We start from the raw sequence: 25,893 nt of genomic DNA, 5'->3' as shown, positions 1-25,893 counted from the left end.
TTTTTTAAAGAGTAACTTATGTTGTTAATTTTATTATTTTTGGTTCCTTTGGTAAGATAATAAAATATCTCTTCAAAGTCACTTAAATATTACTGATTCCATCATAAATTATTGTAAGTACAAATGTCTACTACCCAATTATGCCTGCATAATTTTTCTTGGATAGGTAACAAAAGATACCAAACATCTGTTCACAGTTATGGAAGATGAGTGAAATAAATTTTCAAGTCAAAAGGTTATTTTAATGTTTGAATTATTCACCCTTTAAATTTCAGATAGTGTCTGTGACTTCTTTTAAAGAGAATTGGTTTAAAATTTAATAACAACAGGTTTAATATTTTTTTTACCTGGACACTTAAAACATTTGCAATGAGTAGTAATATGTTAAGTGTAAAAGACTCCAAAGTGTCAATGTCAGTGTTAACTCTTTAAATGTTCTCGATATATACAAACACGTATAAATTATAGATACAATTACTTAATCTACAATAATATAAAACACCACTCCCTTCCCTAGCCATATTTATACGTGGATAAAGTAATAAATCTCTGTGCTATTCAAGGCAAAAAAAGAGAGGCTTTGAAAAATAAATCTTTAAAGAATGGTTTCAAAAATAAAGTCCAAATATTGCACAAAATAATTTAACTGAAAATACTACTATACTGTAAAACAAGTTTTAAAAAAGGTTTTTGTACTCTATAGTAAATTCCATTTTCTACTTCTATAAAAGAATTTATTGGAAGTCTGTGTTGAGATATTGCGTGTTTACATTCACTGTGACAGGAATTCAATTTTCCGAAGTTAACTGAGCCTCTGTCTTAAAAGTTCATCTATTTGAGTCTTATACATATTTTTTACATCTTCAAGATCTAATCGAAGTTCTTCCGCTTCTTCTGCTTTTTCTCCATACATCTGCAAAATAGTGTTGTATCTCTGATCCAAATCCTGAAAAATATATTCATTTATAATTTTTAAATGACTGTACAGAACATCTTTAGCTATCATAAGTCAATGTCAGCCATCAAACTGTATAAAAGTATACACTCATCTCTTAAAAATTAAACGCACTTATGTAGTGTAAACGTATACTAATAAAAACGTTAAAAAATTAAACTCACACCTGTCTATGCTGAAATAAGTAACAACAAAATTTTAGAAACCTAGATGGCTGTAAATCGTAACCTCTCTCCACTAAACCTACAGCTCTCCCATGTGCATGACAGTCCACTCTTACCCATTAATGGAACCACATCTGATGAAATTTCAGTTTCTGTGTTTCCTTATGGTTTCGTGTGTGTGTGCGCGTGTGTGTGTGTGTGTGTGTATGTATGTATGTGTGTGTGTGTGTGTGTGTGTGGCCCTGGGGACTAAACCCTAGGCCTTCACACCAAGCTCCAACACTAGCCCTCTCAGCTAGGGCTGGTACCTTGGTTCACAAACTTGATTCTTTCCATGACTCTGGTCACAAGCTAAGTTGGACACGAACCCGATCAACTTCAATCGTTAGGTTTAATGTTGATCTTCGGGGGAAATTTGATTTGCCTCTCATCCAATTTAGTTTGCAAACAGAATTATGGAGAGAATTGGGTTCGTGAACTGAGGTACCACTGTATTTCTCTACTTTGAGACAGCTGTCACTAAGGTGTTTAAGTATCCGTGCTGGGTTCAAAGTTTCCATCCTTCCGCCTCAGCCTTCCAGAGTGTTGGAATTACAGGCATGCGCTTCCATGTCCAGCTTCACTATGGTTTAAGTATTACCTGGTATTTAGGGAATAAGTCAAGAATATACATTCTTACATATGACTTAGAAGTCCTATAACCAAATACGATAATTGTGATAAAACATGTAACATCAACAACAAAATATTACTAAGGGCATGCAAAGTACAGTTTTATTATAATTGAGCTTTGGCTAAATAAAATCTAGTTCTGTTCCTGCTCTAGAACTAATCACTTTTGTGAAAAACCACGAATGTATAACGACAAGACAGATTTATCTGTAAAGTTCTTTACTCAATACTCTTAATTTTCTAAAAAAAAAAAAATCACTAAAGGATATATATGCACTTTACATAAACTAAAAACACGAGATTTACTGTAACTAGATTAAAATATATAAAACTCATCCTAAAGTGCTTTATACTTACTCTTAGTTGAGTTCGAAGTTTGGGAATCTCCTTCACCTTTTCTTCAAGTTCGTCGTTTTGATTTGTTAACTTAACTAGCTCTTCGGCCATTATTGATCTGGTTTTTTCTAGATTACTAATTTCCAGCTGAGAAGCATTACCAGAAAAGTTTTTTTATTAAAACATACCTTAACAATATCACTAATATAAAAATATTTAGTATTATTTATGTGTTATTTTTGAAGAAATAGATATGTCAACATACAACCTTGAGTTAGCTTTTTTTCAGGGTGCTGGTGGTTAAACCCAGGGCCTCATGCATGCTACACAAGTGCTCTACTACTGACCTTAGCCCTAGCTTTTTCTTAAGGCAGAGATCCTGCTCAGAGATACACTATAGGGTTTACTAAGCAAGAGGGGAAGAACTACAGAAAAATCTAATCATTCACTTGAAAATGTAACTACATATTTTTCTCCATTCTAATTAAATGACACACATTTCAGTTATTCTAAATTACTACAAGAACACAAAGGAATAAAAATACACTTTAATGGTGTTCTTCCCAACTGTGTAAGTGCTATCAATAGAAGCCACCACCACTACCGAAGAAATTAATCCAGATTCTCAAGCATAGCAGCCTGGGCTACATGAACACAGTGAGTAGTAAGATTATTTGATTCTTTACCCAATTCAAATTCCTCTATAAAAGAGTAACATTTTCACAGAACTAAAAGCATATAACAGGAGTAAAAGGTTTACTTACTTCTGAATATATTAAACTGAAAGAAGTAAAACGTTTTAAGATTTCTCACTGCATAGTTTTTAAAAAGGAAAAGAGATGATGAAGGACACTCCCCCCCTCACTCATGTATCCCCATCTCTCTTCTCCTTCACTCATTTCTTGCTGGGGGAGCTGGAGCAACTTATCTAAGCAGTAAGTCTGGGGAGGGTGAAATGAGCATCCTCAGCTCAGCACTTTGCTTTTTGATTTTGGGAAAGTGCTGCCTGGAAGCAGCAGGCAGCCTCTGCTCCTAGACGTGTGTAAGTCCTACCCGGGCAGACAAAATGCATGGGCAGGTCTGCTCCAGCCCAGCATTTCCGGTGCCAGGGTGGGTGAGTCTGACTTGGTAGCTATCGGTGAGCAGGCCCCTTTGCTCTAGCTTTACCGTGAATGTATGTGATACACTTAGGGCTTTAACATATATATTTGAGGATAAAGTATCATTATTTCATCTGCTTTTTTAACCTGTGCAGAACTCGGGCGGAACGAAGCGTGTCATTTATTGGCCCCAACTTGTGTAGTAGCACACTAATTTTTCTCACACCTGTAAATGTGCAACTTCTCCTTCCCTTAGCTTCAGTTGAGACTGCAGGTTTTCCATGATGCTTGACCCTGCTCCCGTCCTCACAGCGTCGTAAAGATTGGTGCCACTTGCTGAGGCCGACATGAGTCCGAATGAGTGATCATGAGACCCATCCTATTTTAATCGAAGAAAACACACAATTACCCAGTTATGAGAGACTATGTCTCCTAAGGTTCAAACCAAACGATCCTGAGAGTGACTGCTTTAGAATGTCTATGCTCTGCATTTCCTTTCTGCAGTTACCCCTTTCACAAAAGCTCGTATGAACTGCCCAGACAGTGGCAGGGTCACAGTGAGAGCCGACTGCAGGGGCCTGTTCCCTTTATCATGAGGCAGTTTATGAACTAAGTACGTGTACGGAATTAAACATTACCTGCGACAGAAAAGATGTCTGCAGCCCTGCCATATCAACTCCGCTTATGGAACTCGAGCGTGACAGTGTGGGAGTGCTGGAAACAGAAAACGGCTTCCGCTCCTTAGACAGCAGAACAAAATTCTGTCAGAGGACACGCGCAAAGAGAAGCAGGGACACAAAAACCTTTCCTAGGGTTAATAAAAACAAAGGCCAAGTCTAATTTCTCAGTGCAACGTTACAGAAGTAACTTCTCATCCAAGTCAGAAGTCTTACCAAAGGTACAATATTTAGTAACTAAACGAGCAGACAGACCTGGTGAAATCATCACATGGACCTATTCATATTACAACAGAATTTGTTCTTAATGCAGTAAGAAAAATTTCTGAAACAATTATGGGAAATGCTTCATATTATATAAGGTTTCTGGCTTATCCATTTTATTTCTGTGCATTTTTTTAAAATCCCCCAACATTCAAAACGTAATTTCTATTTATACATACCTATTTTTTCAATGCTAATCTAAGTACATTATAATACTTCCAACACAGAAAACTCACTTTATGAAAGAAAGAAAGTGAGCAGGCCAATTCTACTTCTAAAGTGCCTCTAGGCCAACTGCTACTTAGTTTCAGTGAGATCACAAAAGAACAAGAAGTTCAATAATTCAAAACCTAGAAATCAGTCCCGATAGCTATATTCCAATTACACTGGATCCACTAAGAGTAGACAGTGATAATACCACTAAAACTTATCAATATACTGATTTTAGACATAAAATTGGTACTTATAAAGTATGGCTATACCAGGCATGGCAGCACATGCCTGTAATCCCAGCATTTGGGAAGCTGAGGCAGGAGGATCACCATGAGTTCCAGGCTAAGCGAGTTCAAGGCCAACCTCACTACACAGCGAGACCGTCTCAAAAACAATAATAATAATAAAAATAAAAAATAAAGTATGGCTAGAAGTATAAAACCAACGATTTTTTACAAGAGCTCCTACATTATACCCAAAAACAAACAAAAAGTCAACAAAATTCAATACCTTTTCTTTTATTGTTTCTTGAGTGAAAATGGCTTTCTTCCTTTCTTGTTCAACCTTCATTTTTTCCATTTCTAATTGACTACTCAACAATGTCTAGTGGTGAGAGATACAGTTAGGTCATTCCTATGATACTAATTCATGGCATCATAAGTCAACTGTGAAGTCTGAAGCAAGAAGTATAAATTCCTATTTGTTTTACTACTAGCAGAGCAAGTTCCAGAAGCAGTGGCATCACCCATCCCCTCTCAGCAACTCACTAGTTTGCTATTGTCCCCAACCATTCTCCAATGCAAGCCCGAAGAGGGGAGGGAACACTAAGAGAAATACCTTTTCTTTCCTTGTCTCTTCAAGAGTTCTTACATATTCATCTTTTAGGTTTTCTAATTCAACCTGGTATCTAGTAAACCAGAGGGAAGAAAATAAAACACACTAATAAAAGGACTAAAAACTCACTACTTGTAAAATTCCAGTTACATATTTAGTAGTCATTTTTATTACCAGCATCAGTGATTTTCCAACTGTGCTTTCCAGACCACTTGGGTTCTACTCAGAAGTCAAACTACAAATGAAAAGGCTCCACTTCTGTCCATTTTATTTACTACTTATTTAAAAAAGGCTTTAAAAATGTAATTTTTAATACCACCATTCTATAATATGCTCAAATTCTGCCAAAGCAGGGGTTCTGTGAAAATGTTTACACAGGTTCAGATATTTTACTTTAATAAACCATTTTCATATAACTACTTTTTTAAAAAGCATAAATTCCAAGGTAGAACTCAGAGGTAAAAACATTAATCCCAACCTTAATAAATTTCAAACAGATAGATTTTACAACTGGTAGGTTCCAAAGAGTTCAAACATTTAGAAAACTGAAATGCTGCTAAAACCATTGTAATATAAAAATAACTCCAATGATTGGTCTCTACACTACTTTGTAGTGTTAGAGGGCCCTTGGAAAAACCCGATTAACGGTATGAATTACTTCCCAAGAAAAATGTGAATACATGTAAAACATATCACGAAACTTCAAAGCCCTATATGAAGTCCAATGAATCCCAGTACTATCTTGATATAATACCTTATTACTAATGACCCTGAATTTAAACACTACATGTATTTACTATTCTTGATGCTAGAAAGATAAAAAACCAGTAATGCATTTTTAAAACATACTTTAAACTATAGAACTACCAAGAACACTACTGAAAAACATGCTCACCGATTATTTTCATCCTCCAGTTTTCTGAGCTTATTTTTCTCTGATTCTAGCTGGGCCTGAAGTTTACTGTTTTCCTGTCTTAAGAGAGAATTCTGTGATTCCACGGAGGACATCTGGATTTTGTTGGCACGGAGTTCCTCAGTAGCTGCACGTTCTCTTTCAACTGCTGCTGCCAACAAGGTCTGGGACTCACCTGATTACAGAACAAAAAGGAAAATCATGTATACATACATGGGCGAGATCAAGATAAACACTGATTCTGACTTCAAATTTTTAATGAGGCAAGTAGCCACACTTAACTGGTAACTGCCTAAGCAGGGCTGCCTACTGAGAAAAACAAACCAATCCTAAACCTACTTTATATTCTTTTTCCAAATTACTTTACATTGAAAATTGGAGTCATGTAAGCTGGGTATGGTGGCACACACCCATAATTCTAGCACTTGGGAAGCTGAGGCAGGAGGACTGCTTTAAGTTTTAGGTGAGCCTAGGCTACTTAGTGAGTTTAAGCCCAGCCCAAACTACACAGTGAAACTCTGCCTCAAAAAACGAAGCAAAACAAAAAAGATCCCCCCCAAAAAAGAAAGAAAAATAAAATGGAGTCAAGCACTGCAAGAGTAGATGATCAAAGTGGAAAATGGAGTGCAGCAGTAGAGCACTAGGGGCTGGGAAAGAGGAGAGTGAAAGGGAGAGAAGGACGGACAGAGAGCGACAGACACACAGGCGGGAGGGTAGAGCAGGGCAGGAGAGGGGAGTGAGAAAGAGCAACAGATCAACAAATGGTCCTCAAATAAGGAAAAGAAGGAATTTCAACCTAAATATTACATATGAAACAAATGAAAAGAAGTCAAAATTTAAATGTACAGCATAAAACTTTTAGGGAAAAAAAAAAAAAGTAAGAAATTTTCAGTACCTAGGACCAGGCAAAGAGCACCTAGATTTGACACCAAAAATGTGAGTCACAAAATGGAAAATCAAGAAAATGCACTCCTTTAAGCTTCCACCCTACATGAAGAGGAGAAAACAATAAGCTACAGACAGAGGAAATAAATGTAAACCACACAACAGGCCTAGTGTCTAGAATACAGAAAGGACACTCAAAACTCAAAAACTGTAAACACAACCCAGTTAGAAAATGGACAGAAGAGGGACATGCCTATAAGCCCAGCACTCTGGGAGGCTAAGACAGAAGCATCACAAATTTGAGGCCAGTAACTTAGTAAGGCCCTGTCTCAAACAAAGACAAAAAAGGGGTGCAGCTTAGTTTAAAGGCCCCAGTTCAACTCTTAGTATTGGGGAAAAGAAAAAGAAAAAGAAAACAGACAAATAGGTATTTCACACAAATAGATATTTCAGCACAAAGCCTATAAGAATGGAACATAAGCACATGAAACAAGGTTTAACATTACTTGTTACTAGGGAAATGCAAATTAAAATCATAATATGGTATGACTACACACCTGTCTGAAAGACTAAAAGAAAAAATAGGGACCATGACAAAACGCTAGCAAGGATGTAAAGAACTGGATTACTCTCAGACATATAGCCCCAGCAGAAACAATTTTGACATTTTCTTTAAAAATTAAACATGCAACTACCATAGAACCCAGAAACTGCACACCTGAGCAATTATGCAGAGACTTGGAAACATGTGTCTACATTAAGCCAGCTTTAGATGTAACAGCTAGAAGTTAGACCAAGTTTAGATGTTTTTCAAGTTTAAGGGTTAAACTGTGGTACATAGTCTATGCATTAACACTAGGCAATAAAAACATTAACCTATTGATACATGTAATTTATATGATCCAGATAATTATGCTCAGTGAACAAAGCTAATATCCAAGTGTCACATGTATACTTTTATTAAGAAAACATTTTTGAAATGACAAAATGTTAGGAAGGAAGGACAGATTAGCAGTTGCCAGGAATATGGGATGAGGAGGGAGAGTTCAGAGGGTGGTAGGTACATTTCTAGAAGGGAACCATGAGGGACCTAGTAGTTGACACTGCTCAGCGTCTTGACTGTGGTCCATATACAAACTGTGTAGCAGTAAAATTATATATAACTAACACACACAAGTACACACCAAGAAAACTGGGGAAAACTCAATAAATTTGGCCCACAGTATCGAAGTCAATACATGGATATGATATTATGAATTAATTTTGCAAAATTTTAATATTTGTGGAAATTGGGCAAGTGTATGAGGGACTTGCCTGTTTTACTTCTTTAACTGTATTTGAATCCACAATTACGTTGATTTAAAAAGTTCCAAAGAACACAAAAGAGCAGTGAATAAGGTTCTGAGATTTAACCAAGGAGTGGCTAGATGACAGTCTACAGTAGACAAGTGACTTGCTCCAGACGGGCTGAGTGGTTAACTACAGCAAGTCCATGGCTCCTAATCCCACTCAGACCTGCTTTTGCCACTACCCCATGACAGCCCTCAAGTTACAGGTATGGCAGTTTATGCAACAAAAGGCATACAGCAATTTCTCATGAATTTCCTAGCTCTGGGATACCTACACAATACACACATTCTATTTCTCTGTGCTTGAAAAGAACCATCGTGGAACAGTAACTTTCTTTTCATTAAAAGCACAGAAAGGCGACCTGGGGCATGTCTGTAAAGAGGCAGAATACGGACTGCAAAGATTCTACAGTATTTCTTTTCCAGGATTTGAGCTTCACCCTTCTCCACCTGTGCTCCTGGAATTCTACCAGTGAACTAGAAATTACATCTGATCCCTACTTACACTGCTGCGGAGAAGCTAGAAAGGGGTCAGATGTAGAAAAGCACAAGGAAAATCTACAGTGTATTAACAAGCTATAGAAATAAATGAAAGAACAATGTATAAGGGAAAAAAAATAGTTTCAAAGAGCTAGTTAAATTAAAAATAAATTTGCAAAAGGAGAAAAGGTAAAAATCTACATATACGCAATCTAACAAAGGAAGTAAAAGATTTATACAATAAAAATCGCAATACTCTGAAAAACGAATGCAAAGAAGATATCAGAAAATGGAAAGATATCCCTTGCTCATGGATAAGAAGTATCAACATTGTGAAAATGGCCATACTCCCAAAACTGTTATACCGATTTGATGCAATCCCAATCAAAATACCATTAGCATACCTCACAGATATAGAGAAATCATTCCTAAAATTCATTTGGAACCAGAAGAGACCTAGAATAGCAAAGGCAATTCTGGGAAACAAAAGAAAGGCAAGGGGCATCAAAATCCCTGACTTGAAATTATACTATGAAGCTACTATGATAAAATCAGCATGGTACTGGCAAAACAAACCAGACCTGAGGATCAATGGGACAGAATAGAAGATACAGATACAACTACAAACACACTCAACTACCTTATCTTTGACAAAGGGGCGAAACATGTTCACGGGAAGAAAGATAGCTTCTTTAATAAATGGTGCTGAAAAAACAGGCTTTCCACATAGTGAAGACTAAAAGTTAGACCCATGTCTATCACCATGCACTAAAGTCAAGATGGATCACAGATCTAAATATTAAAACAGAAACACTACATCTACTGGAAGAGAAAGTAGGTAGAAATCTTAACGGCATAAGGGTAGGCAGAGAGTTCATGAACAAAACCCAAACTGCATGAGAAACACTTCAATGAATCAACAACTGGGATCTCATCTTATTAAAAAGTTTTTGCACATTAAAAGAAATCACCAACAGAGTGAACAGAAAACCCACAGAGTGGAAAAAAATTTTAGCCAACTGTCCCTCAGACAAAGAACTTCTATCTAGAACATACAAAGAATTGAGAAAAACCAGGCCCCTCCAAATTCAAAGACCCAGTCCAAAAGTGTGCATCTGAGATGAATACACACTTCTCAGATGAAGAAATACAAATGGCAAATAAATATATGAAAAAATGCTCACATCATTGGTCATTTGAGAAATACAAATTAAAACAACATTGAGATCCCATTTCACCACAGAAAGAATGCTATCATCAAGAAATCAACCAATAACAAATGCTGGTGGGGCTGTGAGGAAAAAGGAACTCTTCTCCACTGTTGGTGGGAGTGTAGACTGGTGCAACCACTGTGGAAATCAGTATGGAGAGTCCTGATAAAAACTAGGATTGGTGGCCCCATATGACCCAGTTATCCCCCTTTTGGGTATCTTCCCAGAACTAAAAACATTGTACCACAGAAATATATGTACACCCCTGTTTACAGCAGTGTAATTTGTCATAGCTAAACCTCGGAAACAACCCAAATGCCCATAAACTGAGGAATGGATGAAAAAAATGTGGTCTTTTTATACAGTGAAATACTACTCAGCTATAAAGAAGGACAAACTTGAGGCTTTTATAGGTAAATGGATGCAACTAGAGACCATACTCATAAGTGAAATAAATCAGACTCACATGTGTAAACATCGCACTGTCTCCCTAGTCTAAGAAACTGGAAGAGTAAATAAGATCCAAAATGAACAATAGATTTTGTGAAAGGGAAAGAAACTGCTCAAAAGGAAAGAACAACTGGGACAGGGGAAAGGAGCAAAGAAGAAAGGGAAAATAAAAAAATATATATATATACGCACACACAAGATAGCTAAGATAATTATACTACTAATTTCTATTAGTTCACTGAAAAAAATGGTTTGTGCTTATATTGTTGATCAATTATCGTGAAATCTGATCAACTACTTTGAAGATAACAATATGCAATATAACTATTGTTTATTTCCTATTATCTTGTTTTGAAATTCTGTCACTTTTTTTTTCTCTTTAAAATAAAAAAATCTATATATAAGACACACTCACACAAACACATACAAAGACACTAAACATAACCATCAAATCAAGTGAATGTCAATTTAACACCATTATCCTAATTCTAAAAACAAGATGGGAAAACTTGTGCAAAAACAAAAACTAAAGCAATTACCAAGCCTATCAGAAAGATTCTTCTCCAACTTCTCCCACGATGATGTCTGGGACCCTAGGGTTGCTTGCAAATTTTCTATTTGTCTAAGCAATGGTCTTGTTGTTGATGAAACACTTTGACTCAGTTCTTGATTTCGATTCTCTGCTTCCTGGAGTCTCTGAATCAACAAACTCTTCAGTCATTACCATGGACAGCAATAAAATTACCGAAAACACTAGCAAACCTGAACTTTATCAGTGATTTCTGGAAAAATTTATTATTTCAAGAGAAAATAACTGTTTTTTTACGAAAATTTTTTATTCACTTCTTCAAGTATAAAAAGTTGCATCTAAATAATGCTTCTTTACAAAGTATTTCTAAGATAGTCTATCATTATCTAAAGGTTAAAAGAAAGGATTCATCCAAACATCTCAGTAGCTACCTTCTTGTCCAAAGTTTCGTTCTGTTTGTTTTTTGAGACAGGGTCTCGCTGTGCAGTTCAGGCTGGCCTTAAGTTCAGGCTGGTCTTGATCCTGTAACAATCCTCCTGCCTCAACCTCCCAAGTGCTGGGATTACAGGCATGTGCCACCATGCCCGGCTCCAAATATTTTTAAGTACGTATAAAAATTAAGACAGTACAGGCAGAGAAACCAGGCGTTGACTGTCTGCCTTACAGTAATCTAAGACTGATAACCACTAATAAGCCAGCCATTATAAAATACCAAAAGCTCAGTGTAGAGCATCCATAATGCCCTAGACTTAATCCCCAGCACCACAAAACAAAACAAAACTACAAATATATAAGAACTCTATCACGGCAAAATTGTTTCTTTTAAAATAAAATTAAGGATTTTCCTATACACATTCTTGCAGTCTTCACGGTGGTTCACATAAGCCACAAAAAGATAGGTACTAGTAAGTATGTAAGTTATTTCAGTGAGTCATTTTTGAATTTCTAGGAAAACAGACTTTTTGAATTTGTGTTTAGGAAAACTGTGCCAATACCTGCTGAAGTTCACTGATCTCGTGGCGTAAATAATCCTCTTTTCGGGCAGCTGCTTGCTCTGCACGTTGCAGTGCTAGTCTAAGGTCCCCTACCTGGAGGAAAAGCAATACACTATTCACAATGTCAAAGTATTATTGCTAACTCCCTATGACTACACAATCTGTGTTGTGTTGACCTAGAGTTTATATATAATATGAAATACTACCCAACAAGCTTTTATATACAATAACCACATATCACATCTATCAAGCAATTCCAAAATGATACGGATACTCATTATCTACTTTTAAAAGTGCTCTTAGTCAAGGAAAAGATATGAGAATATAAAGGCATAGCCCTAGCATGGATAGATAATACATCCATAAATGTTTATCACATAAAGCAGATTGTGATAGGAAGTAGATGAGCTATAAAAACTTGCATAACAAGGCTACAAATGATTTAATCCCTAGCATCACCAAACAAATAAATGAACAAAACAACCACTGATACACAAAAATTGGTGCTAGCAGGACACAGTGCTCTGTGCTGTCCAACCTTCTCCTGAGGCTGAGACAGCACTGCTTCCAGCCAGGAGTCTACAGGCAGCCTGGGCAATACAGGGAGACCCTGTCTCACAACAACAACAACAACAACAACAGAAGCTAAGTGCTTACTATTTTTAATTTAAAATATTAGTACCTTATATATTTCCATGATAGGGTAGCAAAAGCACAGGGATACACTGACCATAGCATGACTTATAACAGCAAAAATGTTAGAAATAATCCAAACACCCAACGTAAGAAACAGCTAAAAATACTTCACATAAATTTATAAAACTATAAAAATAATTTTTTTAAAGACCTAGGGATGGTGGTACACACTTGTAATTCCAAGCAGGATTGCCATGATCTCAAACCCAGCCTGGGCTACACAGAGAGTTCAAGGCCAGCCTGGATTACAGAGTAAGACCCTGTCTCAAAACAAAAAGTTTTCTCCTAAAGCAAAACAATCTACTATTACATGACTATGAGGATATTTTACTATGTAAATAAAGCAAGCTGTAAAATACTACAAACAGTAAATTATATTTTATGTAAGAAGGATGAAAATATAAATGTGTACAAGTGAATGTGTGTATATATATAAATGTACAGCTATGCGTATTTTCTTGCATTTGTAAGTAAAAATACTGAAAATATAAAAGACACACTAGTAAAAGAGTTCCAGGTAGGCAAAGAGAAGAATGGGGAAGAGCTAAGTTAGAAGCAAATATTGTCTGAATATATTTTGTTATATTCTCTCTGGAATCATGCAAATGTTTTATGCATCCAAAGTGTAAAATTAGGGGCTGGGGGTTTAGCTCAGCGGCACAGCGCCTGCCTGGCAAGCGCAAGGTTGTGAGTTCAATTCCCGGTACCGGAAAAAAAAACAAAAAAAAACAAAAAACCAAACAAACCAACCAAAGTGTAAAATGAAATTAACAGTATCTTGATGCCAATGAGAAAATAGTTTTTTTTCAAGAAATAGTGCTGGGAAAACAAGACATCCACATATGAAAACCTAATGTGAAAGCTAAGACTATAAAATTGGTAAAAAACTGCGTGACCTTGAATTACACAATGGTTTCTTTACTATGACGCCAAAAGCACAAGGAACAAACACAAAAAGCTAAGCTGGACATCATCAAAATTAAAACTTGGCTGTGTTATGTTGGCACATGCCTGTAATTCCAGCAGTTGGTAGGCTGAAGCAGGATTGCCAACGTGGGCTACGTAGTGAATTAAAAACCAGCCTGGACAACATAGGGAGACCACATCTCAAAACAAAACAATATTTAAAACTTTAAGACAATCTATGGAAAGAGAAAATATTTAGAAATCCTACATCTGATAAAGATCTAGTACACAGAACATAAGAAAAATAGTTCAATTAAATATGGGCAAAGGATTTGGATATCTGAATAGATTTTATGAAGAAGATAAATGAATGACCAATTAGCATACGAAAAGATGCTCAACACCACTGATCACTAAAGAAATGCAAATCAATACCACACTAAGATACCACTTCACACCTACTAAAAAGGACATAATAAACACCAAAATACACAATGGCAGATGTTGGCAAGAATGTGGAGATACTGAAGCCCTCAATCTATTGCTAGTGGGAATGTAAAACGATGCAGCCACTATAGAAAATGTGGCAGTTCCTCAAACAGTTAAATATAGAATTACCCTGTGACTCAAGCATATGTTAAATAGAATTTAAAGCATATGTCCCTCCAGCCGGGTGTGGTGGCGCACACGTATAATCTCAGCACATAGGAGGCTGAGGCAAGAAGATCCATCCTCATGCATTCGACTACACAGTGTGTTCAAGGCTAGCCAGAGATACATAGCAAGACCCAGTCTCCCCCTCAAAAAAAGTTCATTCCTACAAAAAGTTGTACATATTTATAACACATTATTCATAATAAACAAAAATCATAAATATGTTATGTATCTACCAACTAACAATTTTATAAGACAAAGCCTACCAAATATTGTTCTTCCTCTTTCATCTGAGAGCCATGGACTGCCACAGACTTTATTAATAAAGGAGTTAAATGTATTCTCTTGAAATCACATGTAATAAATTCTGTAGATTTTTTTGAAACAGGGTCTAGCTATTTAGTTCAGGTTGGCTACTAGGCTGGCTAGTGCTGGAATTATAGGCGCATACTACCATGCCTGGTTACATACAATAATTTATGCTTATATGCACTTCTCTGAAACAGGATACCTATAGTTTTCACTACGAGGGATTGAACCCAGGAATTTGTGTATGGTAAACAAGCGCTCTACTATTGAGCTACAATCCAGCACCAATAAAATTATTAAATAAGTCTGAAATTCACCAAAAAAATTGGCATTACTTTAACGATAGTTTTAAACACTTAAAATTACTTGTGCATAATCCAGTATTCTTTGAAAAATGTCCAATGAGATTACAATGGAAATCTAACACTTGTACCGCTACATAATGTTCAATTCACACTAGCTACAGAACGTAAGTAAATATGTGAAAGACTACTTTTATTCATCACCCTCTTCTTACTTGAATTGCTAACGTTTCTTGCTGCTGACGGGCTTCTTCCTGGGCCTTCTCTAGTGCTGCAGAAAGCTCTTCTTTAGCTTTCACTTCACGACTCAGAGCTGCTTCCTGCGCCTCACTATCCTTTGCAGCATTGGCTTTGTGAAGATCAGTAAGTTCTCTTAAAAAATTAGATTGACAGTTTTTATTTAATATAGTTAACGACATGCCCAAGTTAATGAAGTTTCCACGTACCACAGAATCTACCGCATAACAAACACTGGTTATCCTTAAGGACCCTCTTTCTGCTGAAGTTGCCTTGACTAGTAACAAGTTCATAAAAAGATAAGTTTGTAAATGTTGCTAGTTATCAGATACTAGAGGAAACATTTCTCCAACATCTTTGCTGGTAAGTGATCCCAAGGGGTTGCACAGATGTTTATTTTCTTACTTGTAGGCACTATCCAGGGCAGCCTGAGTACTTCGGTTCTTTTCTTCGAGTTCATCCATGTCTATTTGAAGTCGACCAAGATCTTTCTCTTGGCGTTCTACCACAGAAGTTAGTTTTTTAATACTTTCTCTATGTTGTTTCTCAACTTCTTCTTTGCCATCAAGGACCTATGTTATAAAAAAATATATACTTTTAATAAATTACACAATAGTAAATAATAGAATTCTGGGAATCTCCACTGTAATAATGGGAGAAAAATCTTGACCTACTAAAGCATTAAAAAATTCTTCTCACATGATACATTCCTATATCCCATTAAATCACTTCAAATGTTTCATAAGCTGTGGCCACGTGTTCATACAGGAAGTAATAACAATTTACATACAGAGAATAATGATTGCTATTCACCTGTTTTAAATGCTGTAATTCCTCTTCTAGTTCTTTAGCTTTTTTGTTCAGTTTTGCAATAATATTTTCATTGTCTTTGTCTTTCGTTCTCAATTTCTTAATGATGTTAGAGTTATGTAGCTGCTGCTTTGAAAGTTTTTCACCTGGTGATGGTAAAAAAGGGTAAATCCAAATAATAATGATTTCCTAATAATGTGAATATAATATTTTATTTAACGAATGACTTAACGTGGGAATTTTTTAGAAATCAATTTGTAAGCCCAATGTTAAAACTGATTTGGACAGGAATCATCAATGAATGCTAAAATTATTGCATGAAAGGATATTGGGGAATAGGATACTGATGCACTTTTAAGAAACACTCCCACATCTTACTTATGAATTATAAAGAGAAAAATGTACTTTTGCAGTGAGAAACCTGGCAGTTATTACCCTAACCAAGCACTGTGGCACACCTGACATTAGGTGGCACTGATGTGATGTAGCAGTGAATTTACAATATTAACCATGACACTTCTTACCAAAACTTTGATCTAATCATGAAGAAAAGTGACAAATTTCTGAATATGGTATACTCTGTAGGACAACTGCCCTGGACTCTATATACAAAGTCTTTAATACAATGAAAAAGACAGAACTATCTGAGGTTTGTGGAAAATTAAAAGGCCATAACAGCCAAATACAACGGGCAAACTTTAATTAGATCTTGAAGCAGGACAGACGGACAAATATAAAAGGCATTTTTTGAGATAAGCAATGAAATATAGCTATGGATTGTATGTCTCAATTAATTCTGATCTTAGCTATTGTTATGTGGTGTACTTGTGAAGGAAGATTTGGAAATGCAATGCTAAGGTGCTTTTAACTAAAATATTACTTACAAATATTAACTATCACTCTTTACATGAAAAACTTAAAAGAAATTCACTTGACAACCTTATCCCAAACCTCCTCTTCTACGACATTGCATAAAGAAATTCAATTATTCATTTGGTATGATATATCTATGATGAATCTTTAATTTCTACAATTAACTAAACCTTTTCAGAAATAAAAGAGCTTATTAATTTAAAACTTAAAACATGAATACAATGAAAAAGTCACTATCAGGGGCTGGGGATTTAGCTCAGCAGCACAGTGCCTGCCTGGCAAGAGTGAGGTCATGAGTTCGATTCCTGGTACTGGAAGAAAAACAAAAAAAAACAAAAACAGAAAAAGTCACTATCAAACACTAAAACCATACCATGTGGTACTCAAGGTAGGGATTCAGAAACTGTGTAAACCTCAGAATTAAAACTTTCAGATATCTTTGTTTAAACCATGGGCTCTTTTAAGACTTGTTACAAGCTTCCATAAGGTGGTCTATTTTTTAAAGAGTTATCTTTATAAACCTCTGCCAGGTATAGTGGCATATGCCTTTAATTCCAGTACAGTACTCTGGAAAGCTGAGGCAGGAGGATTACAAGTTGAGGATAGCCTGGTTTTTGGGGGGTTTTTTTGTTTTTTTTTTTTTTTTGAGGATAGCCTGTTTAATTTAGCAACTTAGCAAGACCTTGTCTCAAAAAAAAAAAAAAAAGAGCTAGATACGTAGCTCAGTGCAAAGGCACTGAGTTCAACCTCTAGTATCACTCACTCACCCACATACCTCAGAAACAAAAATCTAGACACATGTAATTCTGTCCCAATACCTCTCACTCATCATAATTTCGTAATTGTCACCTACAACTTCTATGGTGTAAGTTCAAACCTTCCTTGCCATATATCTGTGTATGTATATATTTACAAAACAAACAAATAAACAAACAATGTTTTGAGATGGGTTCTTGCTGCCCAAGTGTTTCTCAAACTCATGGGCTCAAGCAATCCTCCTATCTCAGCATCCTAAATACTAGCTGGGACAAAAACTGTGTGCTAGTATGTCAAGCTCCACGTTTTTATTAGGAAACACCTGCTTGTAATGTGTCAAATATTTCTTCTGCTTTTAAAATATTTTTGAAAATCAACAGAATACTTACCCTCTTCCATTAATCCTCGAATCTGTTCATCTTTCTCTTTCAAAAGATCTGCAGTTTCACTATTATTTAACCTAATGGCAAGTTCTTCTTTTATAGTTTTGATTTCCTAATTGAAAAAAAATCTGTGAATACCATAAAGAATTACTTTCATCCTAGCATATTTTTCTATTATTTTTCCCTATCTAAAAACATTCATCCATAATTGCATTCCCATAATGAGTTTTGCTCAGTTAACCTACTAGCTTGGTTAAGTAAGACTAATAAAACAGCTTTCAACATGATATACAAGGGGCTAGCGATACAGCTCAGTGGCACAGCACCTGCCTTGCAAGTGTGAGGTCCTGAGTTCGATTCCCGGTACAAAAAAAAAGAGATATACAAAACTCAAATTGAGATAAATAAGCAAGTTTTAATAGAGAAATACAAACAAAAGTAAGTTAACTTTCAATACTCATTTTTACTACCTCTATACATATATTCTACAAGTTAAGCATTACATTGAGAACAATAGTATAGTAGGAAAAGAAAGAAGTTGATTAGGTAGTCTCAAGTTAGTAGTGTCTGAAATAAGCTAGCTTAATTAATGCTTAATCAAAGCACCCAAGTAGATGAAAGTGCATGATTTCCTGTCTGTAGGAGTATACAGAAAAATTGTAAATACTGACATTGGTGAAGAAGGGAGAAAGTAACAAGTAACTTAATTGAGAAGGGACAAAGGCAGAAACAACGTCATTAGTAATAGCTGGGGCTCAAGTAATACTAACCCTAGTTGTTACCAACTTACAAAATAAACAACTATTACAAATTAGAAGCATTAACAACGGCTCCCTCCCAGGAGTAATTCTGCTCTCAAGGGGACATTTAGCAATCTATGGCCACTGGCTCAAGGGAGAGTGCTACTAGACTGGCAGGAATAGTGGCCCAGGATGCTAAACATCCTGCAAGGGACAAAACAGCTCCCCACAACACAGAACTATCTAGCCCAAATGTCAACAGCATTGAGGGTGAAAATTCTACATTCAGGTAAGTCAACAGTATTCCTCCAAAAGCGAGTATTAACCACTATAAATTTATATTATGAAAATAAATAAAAGTACTTTGACTTAAAGTATATATGTTTGAGGTGGTTGGAAAATAAACGAGAGGAATGATAATTCTTTAAAATGTATACAGTTCTGTTTAGATTTAAGTGTTACTAGATTTTAATGGAACTATCACCCACAAAAATTATTCTAGAGATCTTTGCTATCTATCTTGCAAGGATATGTATATAAATTACACAAACCAACATCAGCTTAGTTCTTCTAAAATATCAAAATTTATAAATTTAAATATATCAAAAATCTACAGTTTACTTATTAATATGCTATTTCCTCTTAATCTTACTTCTTTCCAGTACAAAATATGACCAGTGCGTTCACCAAAATCTATCTCTTTATACTGTAATTGTAATTATTTTAAATTTCTATTACCTTTTTAGCAGCATCTCTCTCTTTGCAGGCTAGCTGAACTTTCTTCTCTGCTTCTGCAATTCTTTGGGTAAACTCATCTTTCAAAGAAGAGATGCTACTGCTTTCTTGTTTCACTCTGAACATTTCACTAAATTTAAAATATATGAGAATGAAGATTGTTTATATACTCCAAAGGTAACAACATGTGTTTAGTTCTCCAACATATACCTCATTAAGAGACTGGTTTTCTCCTATTAACTTTTAAGAGAAAAATTACTTGTTAAATGTATTTTAAAATACGTCAAATGAACAAATCAGAAAATAAAATGTCACCTATATTTGATGTGCCAAAATGAGAAACAAAATGTTTAATTCTAAAAAAATGTTTAACTCTGAATCTTATGTCACATTTCCCTAATTACCTCCTTAAAGCAAACCAATACTTAGTATTTTAACTGTATTATGGTTTCCCTTACAGACATGCTTTAAATTTCCAATAGTAAATGATTATTAGTAATAAGGAAAGTTTTAGTTTATGCAAAACATCTCTCTTTAGTTCCAAAGGACATATGGTAAAGATAACTTCAGGAGAAAAGCAATCTTAAAATAGTTATTAAATGAAATGCTATTCAATTTTCAGTATTTATACAAGTTAAATTATAAAATATTTCAATAACATTCTTAAATAACTACAAAGTATTACATGCCTCCACATGATGTATAAAATTCATCACATTTGTAGTACTCACTCTTTCAGGTTATCATAAGCTTCTTCTAAAAGTGCTTTTTCTTTACTAAGAGTTAATAACTGAGCCTCCCTTTTTTCCAGTTTCTCATTCAGAAATTCAACTGTCTAGATAAAGAGAATACAGCAGAGTCAAAACATGCACCTTTTAAAATGATCATTTGTGCATGCAGGTGGTAAGTTGTAAAGGTAACTCAATCAATATACTAAAAATAACATTGTCTCATAAAAACCATTAAAAACAATACAGTGGATACAGAACAAGACGAACTCTAACACAGCTGGTAGGAGAATACAAATTAGAACAACCACTTAGCAGATGGGAGTAAAAATGTACCACTGAAAAACAATTAAACAATATCCAACTGAATGTCTATGTGTCCTCTGAGGTAGAAAGTCCACTTCTAGGTAGACCTTAGAGGAGAAAACTATAGGTAAACAGACTAGGTGACATGTATAAGAACATTTGTAGCAGATTGTCTGTTAACAGCAAAAATCTGGAACAATCTTCATATCCAAAAGAAGAGGAAAGCAGATAGAGGAAATCAAAAAAGGTCAAACAGGAAGTCAAAGAGTATGTTTTCCACATTATTCTTTAACCTAAACATGTAATTTTTTAATGTGATACACTGTATTTTAAAAAAAGAAAATTAATTTTGGATAACTAATAGTAAATCAATTAAAAAATTTCCAGACTATATCAATTAAGGCAAAACAAAAAGTAATTCTTAGAATATTATTCTGTAGAATAATAGAAGCAGTGATAAATTTGTGTGTGGGAAAAATGAGTACCTTCTGGACTGAAAACAATTTTTATGTGAGTTAAGTGTAGGCTAACTGAAAAATCACTTACTTTAAGTAAACTTAAAATATTCAAAAATATTTTACTGCCAAGCATGGTAGCACATGCCTGTAATCCCAGCATTCGGGAGGCTGAGGCAGGAGGACTATTGTGTGTTGGAGACCAGCCTAGGGCTACAAAGTGAGCTCAAGGCCAGCCTGCACTGCAGAGCTAGATCCTGTGTCAAAAGGACCAAAAAAAAAAAACATTTTGATAGTCACTAGTGTTGATTTCTAGGAATTCAAAGCACTATTATACATTTTATAGTACTACTAATTGGAGTAACATTGCATGACATTTTGTTTTTGTGTAATACTGAATTTAGGTAACAATCTGATCCTTTTAAAAAATATTAGATAATTCAATACACTGCATTTCAAGATAAGCTATATCTCACAGGTCTACTCAAGATGTCAGTATATATACATAAGATAGTTATACAGCTGGTTTCTCTTGGTTCATTGAAAAGAAAGACTTGTGCTAATATTATTTGGACAATATTTCATGCCTATATCTTGTACTCTGAGTAACTACTATGAAGATAACAATATGCAATGTATTGTTACTTTCCTATTAGCCTGATTTAAAGCTATTTTATTTTATTTCTATTTTTTATCTTTAAAAAAAAGTCAACCCCAACTCATTTACTGTATCTAAAAATCAAAGGAAAAACGAATATTGTGACTTAAAATTGAAGACTTTATACCACTTTCCTCTTGATATATTAGGTAGAAGCAGTCTGTCACTCCTAAGTATAGCAATGCCTTTGTTCCTTGGACATTTCCCTTTCTCATTCATGTAAGACAGCTATCAACAAGAGGTATTAAAAATATTATGTACATGTACCAACTCCCCACAAGGAATGTCATCATTATGTGGCATACCATGTACTAATAAAACAAAGAAATAAATAAAATAAAGATCTATAAAGGTCAAACAAATAATAAGAAACTAAAATATTACGTGGAGTATACTTCCTATATATTAGTGAATATTAGAATATTAATAGGAGAGTATCAATAATTAAAGTCTAAATAAAATACTAAATCTAAAATTTGGTACAACTTATGTGATCATGCAAAAGACTGTAAGGTAAGAAAAATAATATTTAGGTTCCTTTTAGTATATGTATCTACAAAAGAGTTGAAAGAACAGGTTAACATAAGAAAATAGTCCTTTGAAAACTGACACAATGCTGGGTGGTGGTGGCGCAAGCCTGTAATCCCAGCACTCGGGAGACTGAGGCAGGAGGACTGTCGTGAGTTCGAGACCAGCCTGGGCTACAAAGTGAGCTCAAGGCCAGCCTGAACTACATAGCGAGACCCTGTCTCAAAAAGACAAAAAAAAGGACAAAGAAAACTGACACAAATGAACATAGCAAAAGAGAATTTTAAAGTGATAAAGATCCAACAATAAAGTGGACAGGGTAGTACACGCCTATAATCCCAGGTCAGCACTTTGGAGGTTGAGGCAGGAGGATCACACCCAGCCTGGGATATATAGGGAGTTCAAGACCAGCCTAGACTACATAGTGAGACCGTGGGGGGAAGAAGGGAAGAGACTGAACAATAAAGATGTAAAATAGAAACTTTTTTTTTTCTGAACATACAGATTAAATATAAAAAGATTTTTTATTGAATTACTTTATCGTAAAATGGAAACTTTTATACTTCATTATACTAAAATATCAACTTGTTCTACCATCTTTGCCTTGGAAATTTTTCAAATAATTTAGTATCAGTGTTCTTTAATTTAAAGATCCTTAAACCTACATTAAAATGGCAAACTATCTAACTCTCTAAACTAGTACAAATCATTATGCATCAATGAAAATACTTCTAAATGTTTAAAATTTCGTCTCTGAAACACACACACGAAATCTACATTCCACAGTTACCTTGCAAACATCTTCCTTCTCACAAAGTGCTTCTGCCGGACCTTCCACAGCTTCGCCCTGCTCTACCACCTTGTCCAAGACAGCATGTCCTTCATTCGCAGGTGAAGGAACCAACGCATCCGGCTGCTCACAGTTAACAGGAGTTGCACTTCGCCCACTTTCTTCCATTTCTGCTTCCTCAGCAGGTATACTTAACGTTTCATTTACTTCTTCTTCAGGTTTTCCTTCAATAGATTCAACTATTTTAGTCTTTGGAGTTGAAGGATTAACTATAATAGGCACTAAAGCATATCCCTTGCCTGGCAATTCATCATCTGAATTGATTTCGCTTACACTCCGGCTATCTAATGACTGTACACTAAATGAGTCTATTCTTTCAAAAGCGTCCGATGAGCAGCAGCTCTCATTTAGTTTCTGGAAATCATCTAAACGATTATCATCTGGACAAGCAGACGCAGAGAGAAGTTGGAAAGATGTCTGCATCATGTGAAGACTTGATTTTGCATCTGTAGTCTCTTGCCTTGAACTCGCTGAGCTCTCACTTATAACACTCTCATGGTCTAAAACTTCGATATCACTGGTGGTCGAAGTACCTGATGAGAAGGTACTCACAGGAGGAGAAGGAGTATTGCTCTGTCTGTCTTCATGCTTCTGTTCCTTAGGTTCCAAAGCCACATCCTTGGTTTCTGCTGCGAGAGACTGTGTAGAAACAGTAGGTGCAGTTTCCGAACTTGTCTTTACATTAGTAACATTTTCAGATACTTTCAAATGTATAGGTGGCACCTTCGAATCAGGTTCTTTATCAACGGTTTCTTCATGCTGGCCTTCAGTTTTAGGTGATGGGGCAGCTACTGCCAGACTCTGCTCTGATACACACGAAGAAGAGTCCTTTGCTTTTGTTTCAGTTGTTTCAGCAGTTTTTGCGTGTACAGTGTGTAAAGATTCAGATAAGGTGCTTTTCACTTCTTCCTCTGGTCGTTGTGATTTAGCTGGAGGCTTTGAAACCACTGGACTCTTCTGAATGGCCTGGACATCAGGTGGAGAGAGAAAGGCACTAAAGAAATTTTCAGATTCATCTACTACAGTCCTCCGAACCGGCTTTGTAATTGCTTTAGGAGAGGCTGTTGGTGGACTCTGAGGTTCAGTGTTTGATTTCAACCCCCAGGTTGAAGTATCCCATCCTCCACTGACAGGGGAACTTATTCCTTTGACAAAAATGTAAATATTAAAATATATTTATATTAGATTAATGTTTCAATCATCATTATAAATATAAATGTGAATTTATATATCTATGAAATATAACCTATAATTTGACCATTAAACCCCTGGCTTACAAGCCAGGTGTTGGGGCACATTCCTATACTCCCAGCACTCAAGAGGGCTGAGACAGGAGGACGGCTGCGAGTTTGAGCCCAGCCTGGGTTACACAGTAATTCAAGGCCACCCTGAACAACACAGCAACATTCTATCTCAAAAAACAAAAAAAAATTCCTCGCTTACTGCATCATTAATTAGTGCCTGGGTTAACACTGGGCCTTAATAAAACTGGTGTGTACCTGCCTGAGAGGAACTGGTGGTACAGGTAAAAATCAGACCTGGCCTGGAGTAGTAGAAGCAAGTATGTTACTCCCTTCCACAACAAATTATGGAAGTAATGGTATACATTTTATAATTCATGGTTAAGTCTAAGATACATATGATTCATCTCACAAAGACAGGCAGTATCCTTATTTACAGGTCATGTGCAGTCACAGCAAAGTCACCTAGTTTTAGTATTATTTTTATTCTTGTAATATCCATAATAAAACATAAGGAAAAATAAATAAATAAATAAATAAAAATAAAACATAAGGAAGACAAAGGGCAACTCAAAAACTGAATCTATGATACTGGAGACAAATGTACTTTTCAAGGATCTAATTAAACTGATAGGAACAGGCAGTTCCAGCAAACAAATTCATTTTCATCCACTTAAATGCACATCCATTTTCCAAGTCCCACTCTCCACACCTACTCTAAAAGTTTTGTTCTCTTAGAATTTTTTCCCAACTTCCAAGTTATGCCATCAATTTTCATGATAATTTCAGAAACATGCAATTTTTAGAATTACTGCTTTTTCAAATAAAAAGTAGTTGACACTAAAGAAAAAAATACAGTTAAAAAAGCTGTTAACACTAGGATTTTTTTTTTTTTTTTTTGAGACAGGATCTCACTGTGTAGTTCAGGTTGGCCTCGAACTCACAATGTAGCCCAGGCTGGCCTAGAGTTAACAATACTTCTGCCTCAGCCTCCCCAGTGCTGGGAGTATAGGAATGTGCCACCAGGCTGGGCTAGGATCTATTTTTAGAACAGCACAGACAAAATACGTTCTAGGAAAATGGTAATTATACCAGTCACAGAAACAGCAACTACTAAAGCTCCATGATAATGGTTATTTGCTAAAATATTTAAAGCACGTTTTAATTTTTATTCTAAATTAAAAAGTGGCTGTGCAGAATTACAAGTCTCCACAATTAGAAGTTGGTGGACAGAGTACAAATAACTACAAGCTCCTGCAATAAAGCCTATCCATTAATATGAGTTTAAAGCTGATTGGAATGAAAAGTGCATACAGCATTTCAGTCTGGGGATAACGGTTTTACATTCACTTACTAAGTATATAAATATAATGAAAAATAAAAACCCAAATTCAAGATGCAAATGAACAAGGAGATTATGTCTGCTGACCAGTTTATCACTACCCTAATGGAAGACAGGAATTAAGTTTGCCTCTTAGAGAATGGTTTATACAGTAATTGTAGGGTTAAGTGACAACTATTTAAACTACTCCATTCTCAAAATTTATGGTCATTTTTGTAAACACAGGAAGCGATCAATAAACACTTATGGCTCTTTACCAGAACCTAAGTCCATTATTTCAAAAAAAAAAATTATACAGCATAATTCATGTCCCAGATCTCAGAATACGAGTATCTTTATATTTGAAACTTATATTCT

At 35.5% G+C, this 25,893-nt stretch overlaps 1 protein-coding gene across 1 annotated transcript in view; it reads right to left on the bottom strand.

The window, feature by feature from the left end:
* Tmf1 (TATA element modulatory factor 1) overlaps window positions 1-25,893 on the bottom strand; it is a 27,569-nt gene continuing 1,676 nt past the window's right edge. Inside the window, exons 2-17 of the mRNA XM_005383813.2 lie at window positions 22,894-24,098; window positions 20,160-20,263; window positions 19,432-19,558; window positions 17,960-18,065; window positions 15,945-16,087; window positions 15,537-15,703; window positions 15,110-15,266; window positions 12,028-12,120; window positions 11,043-11,199; window positions 6,111-6,303; window positions 5,219-5,288; window positions 4,892-4,984; window positions 3,866-3,967; window positions 3,454-3,606; window positions 2,149-2,274; window positions 1-946 (exon numbers count right to left, since the gene is read on the bottom strand). Coding sequence (XP_005383870.1) covers window positions 803-946; window positions 2,149-2,274; window positions 3,454-3,606; window positions 3,866-3,967; window positions 4,892-4,984; window positions 5,219-5,288; window positions 6,111-6,303; window positions 11,043-11,199; window positions 12,028-12,120; window positions 15,110-15,266; window positions 15,537-15,703; window positions 15,945-16,087; window positions 17,960-18,065; window positions 19,432-19,558; window positions 20,160-20,263; window positions 22,894-24,098 — 3,140 coding nt within the window. The 3' untranslated portion in view covers window positions 1-802. The remainder of the gene's footprint in view (window positions 947-2,148; window positions 2,275-3,453; window positions 3,607-3,865; window positions 3,968-4,891; window positions 4,985-5,218; window positions 5,289-6,110; window positions 6,304-11,042; window positions 11,200-12,027; window positions 12,121-15,109; window positions 15,267-15,536; window positions 15,704-15,944; window positions 16,088-17,959; window positions 18,066-19,431; window positions 19,559-20,159; window positions 20,264-22,893; window positions 24,099-25,893) is intronic.

This window comes from Chinchilla lanigera, unplaced genomic scaffold, assembly GCF_000276665.1.
Source record: "Chinchilla lanigera isolate Chin_1 unplaced genomic scaffold, ChiLan1.0 scaffold00020, whole genome shotgun sequence".
Lineage (NCBI taxonomy): Eukaryota > Metazoa > Chordata > Mammalia > Rodentia > Chinchillidae > Chinchilla > Chinchilla lanigera.
The sequence above is the reverse complement of the archived record's forward strand: the minus strand, read 5'-3'. Positions and strand labels throughout refer to the sequence as shown.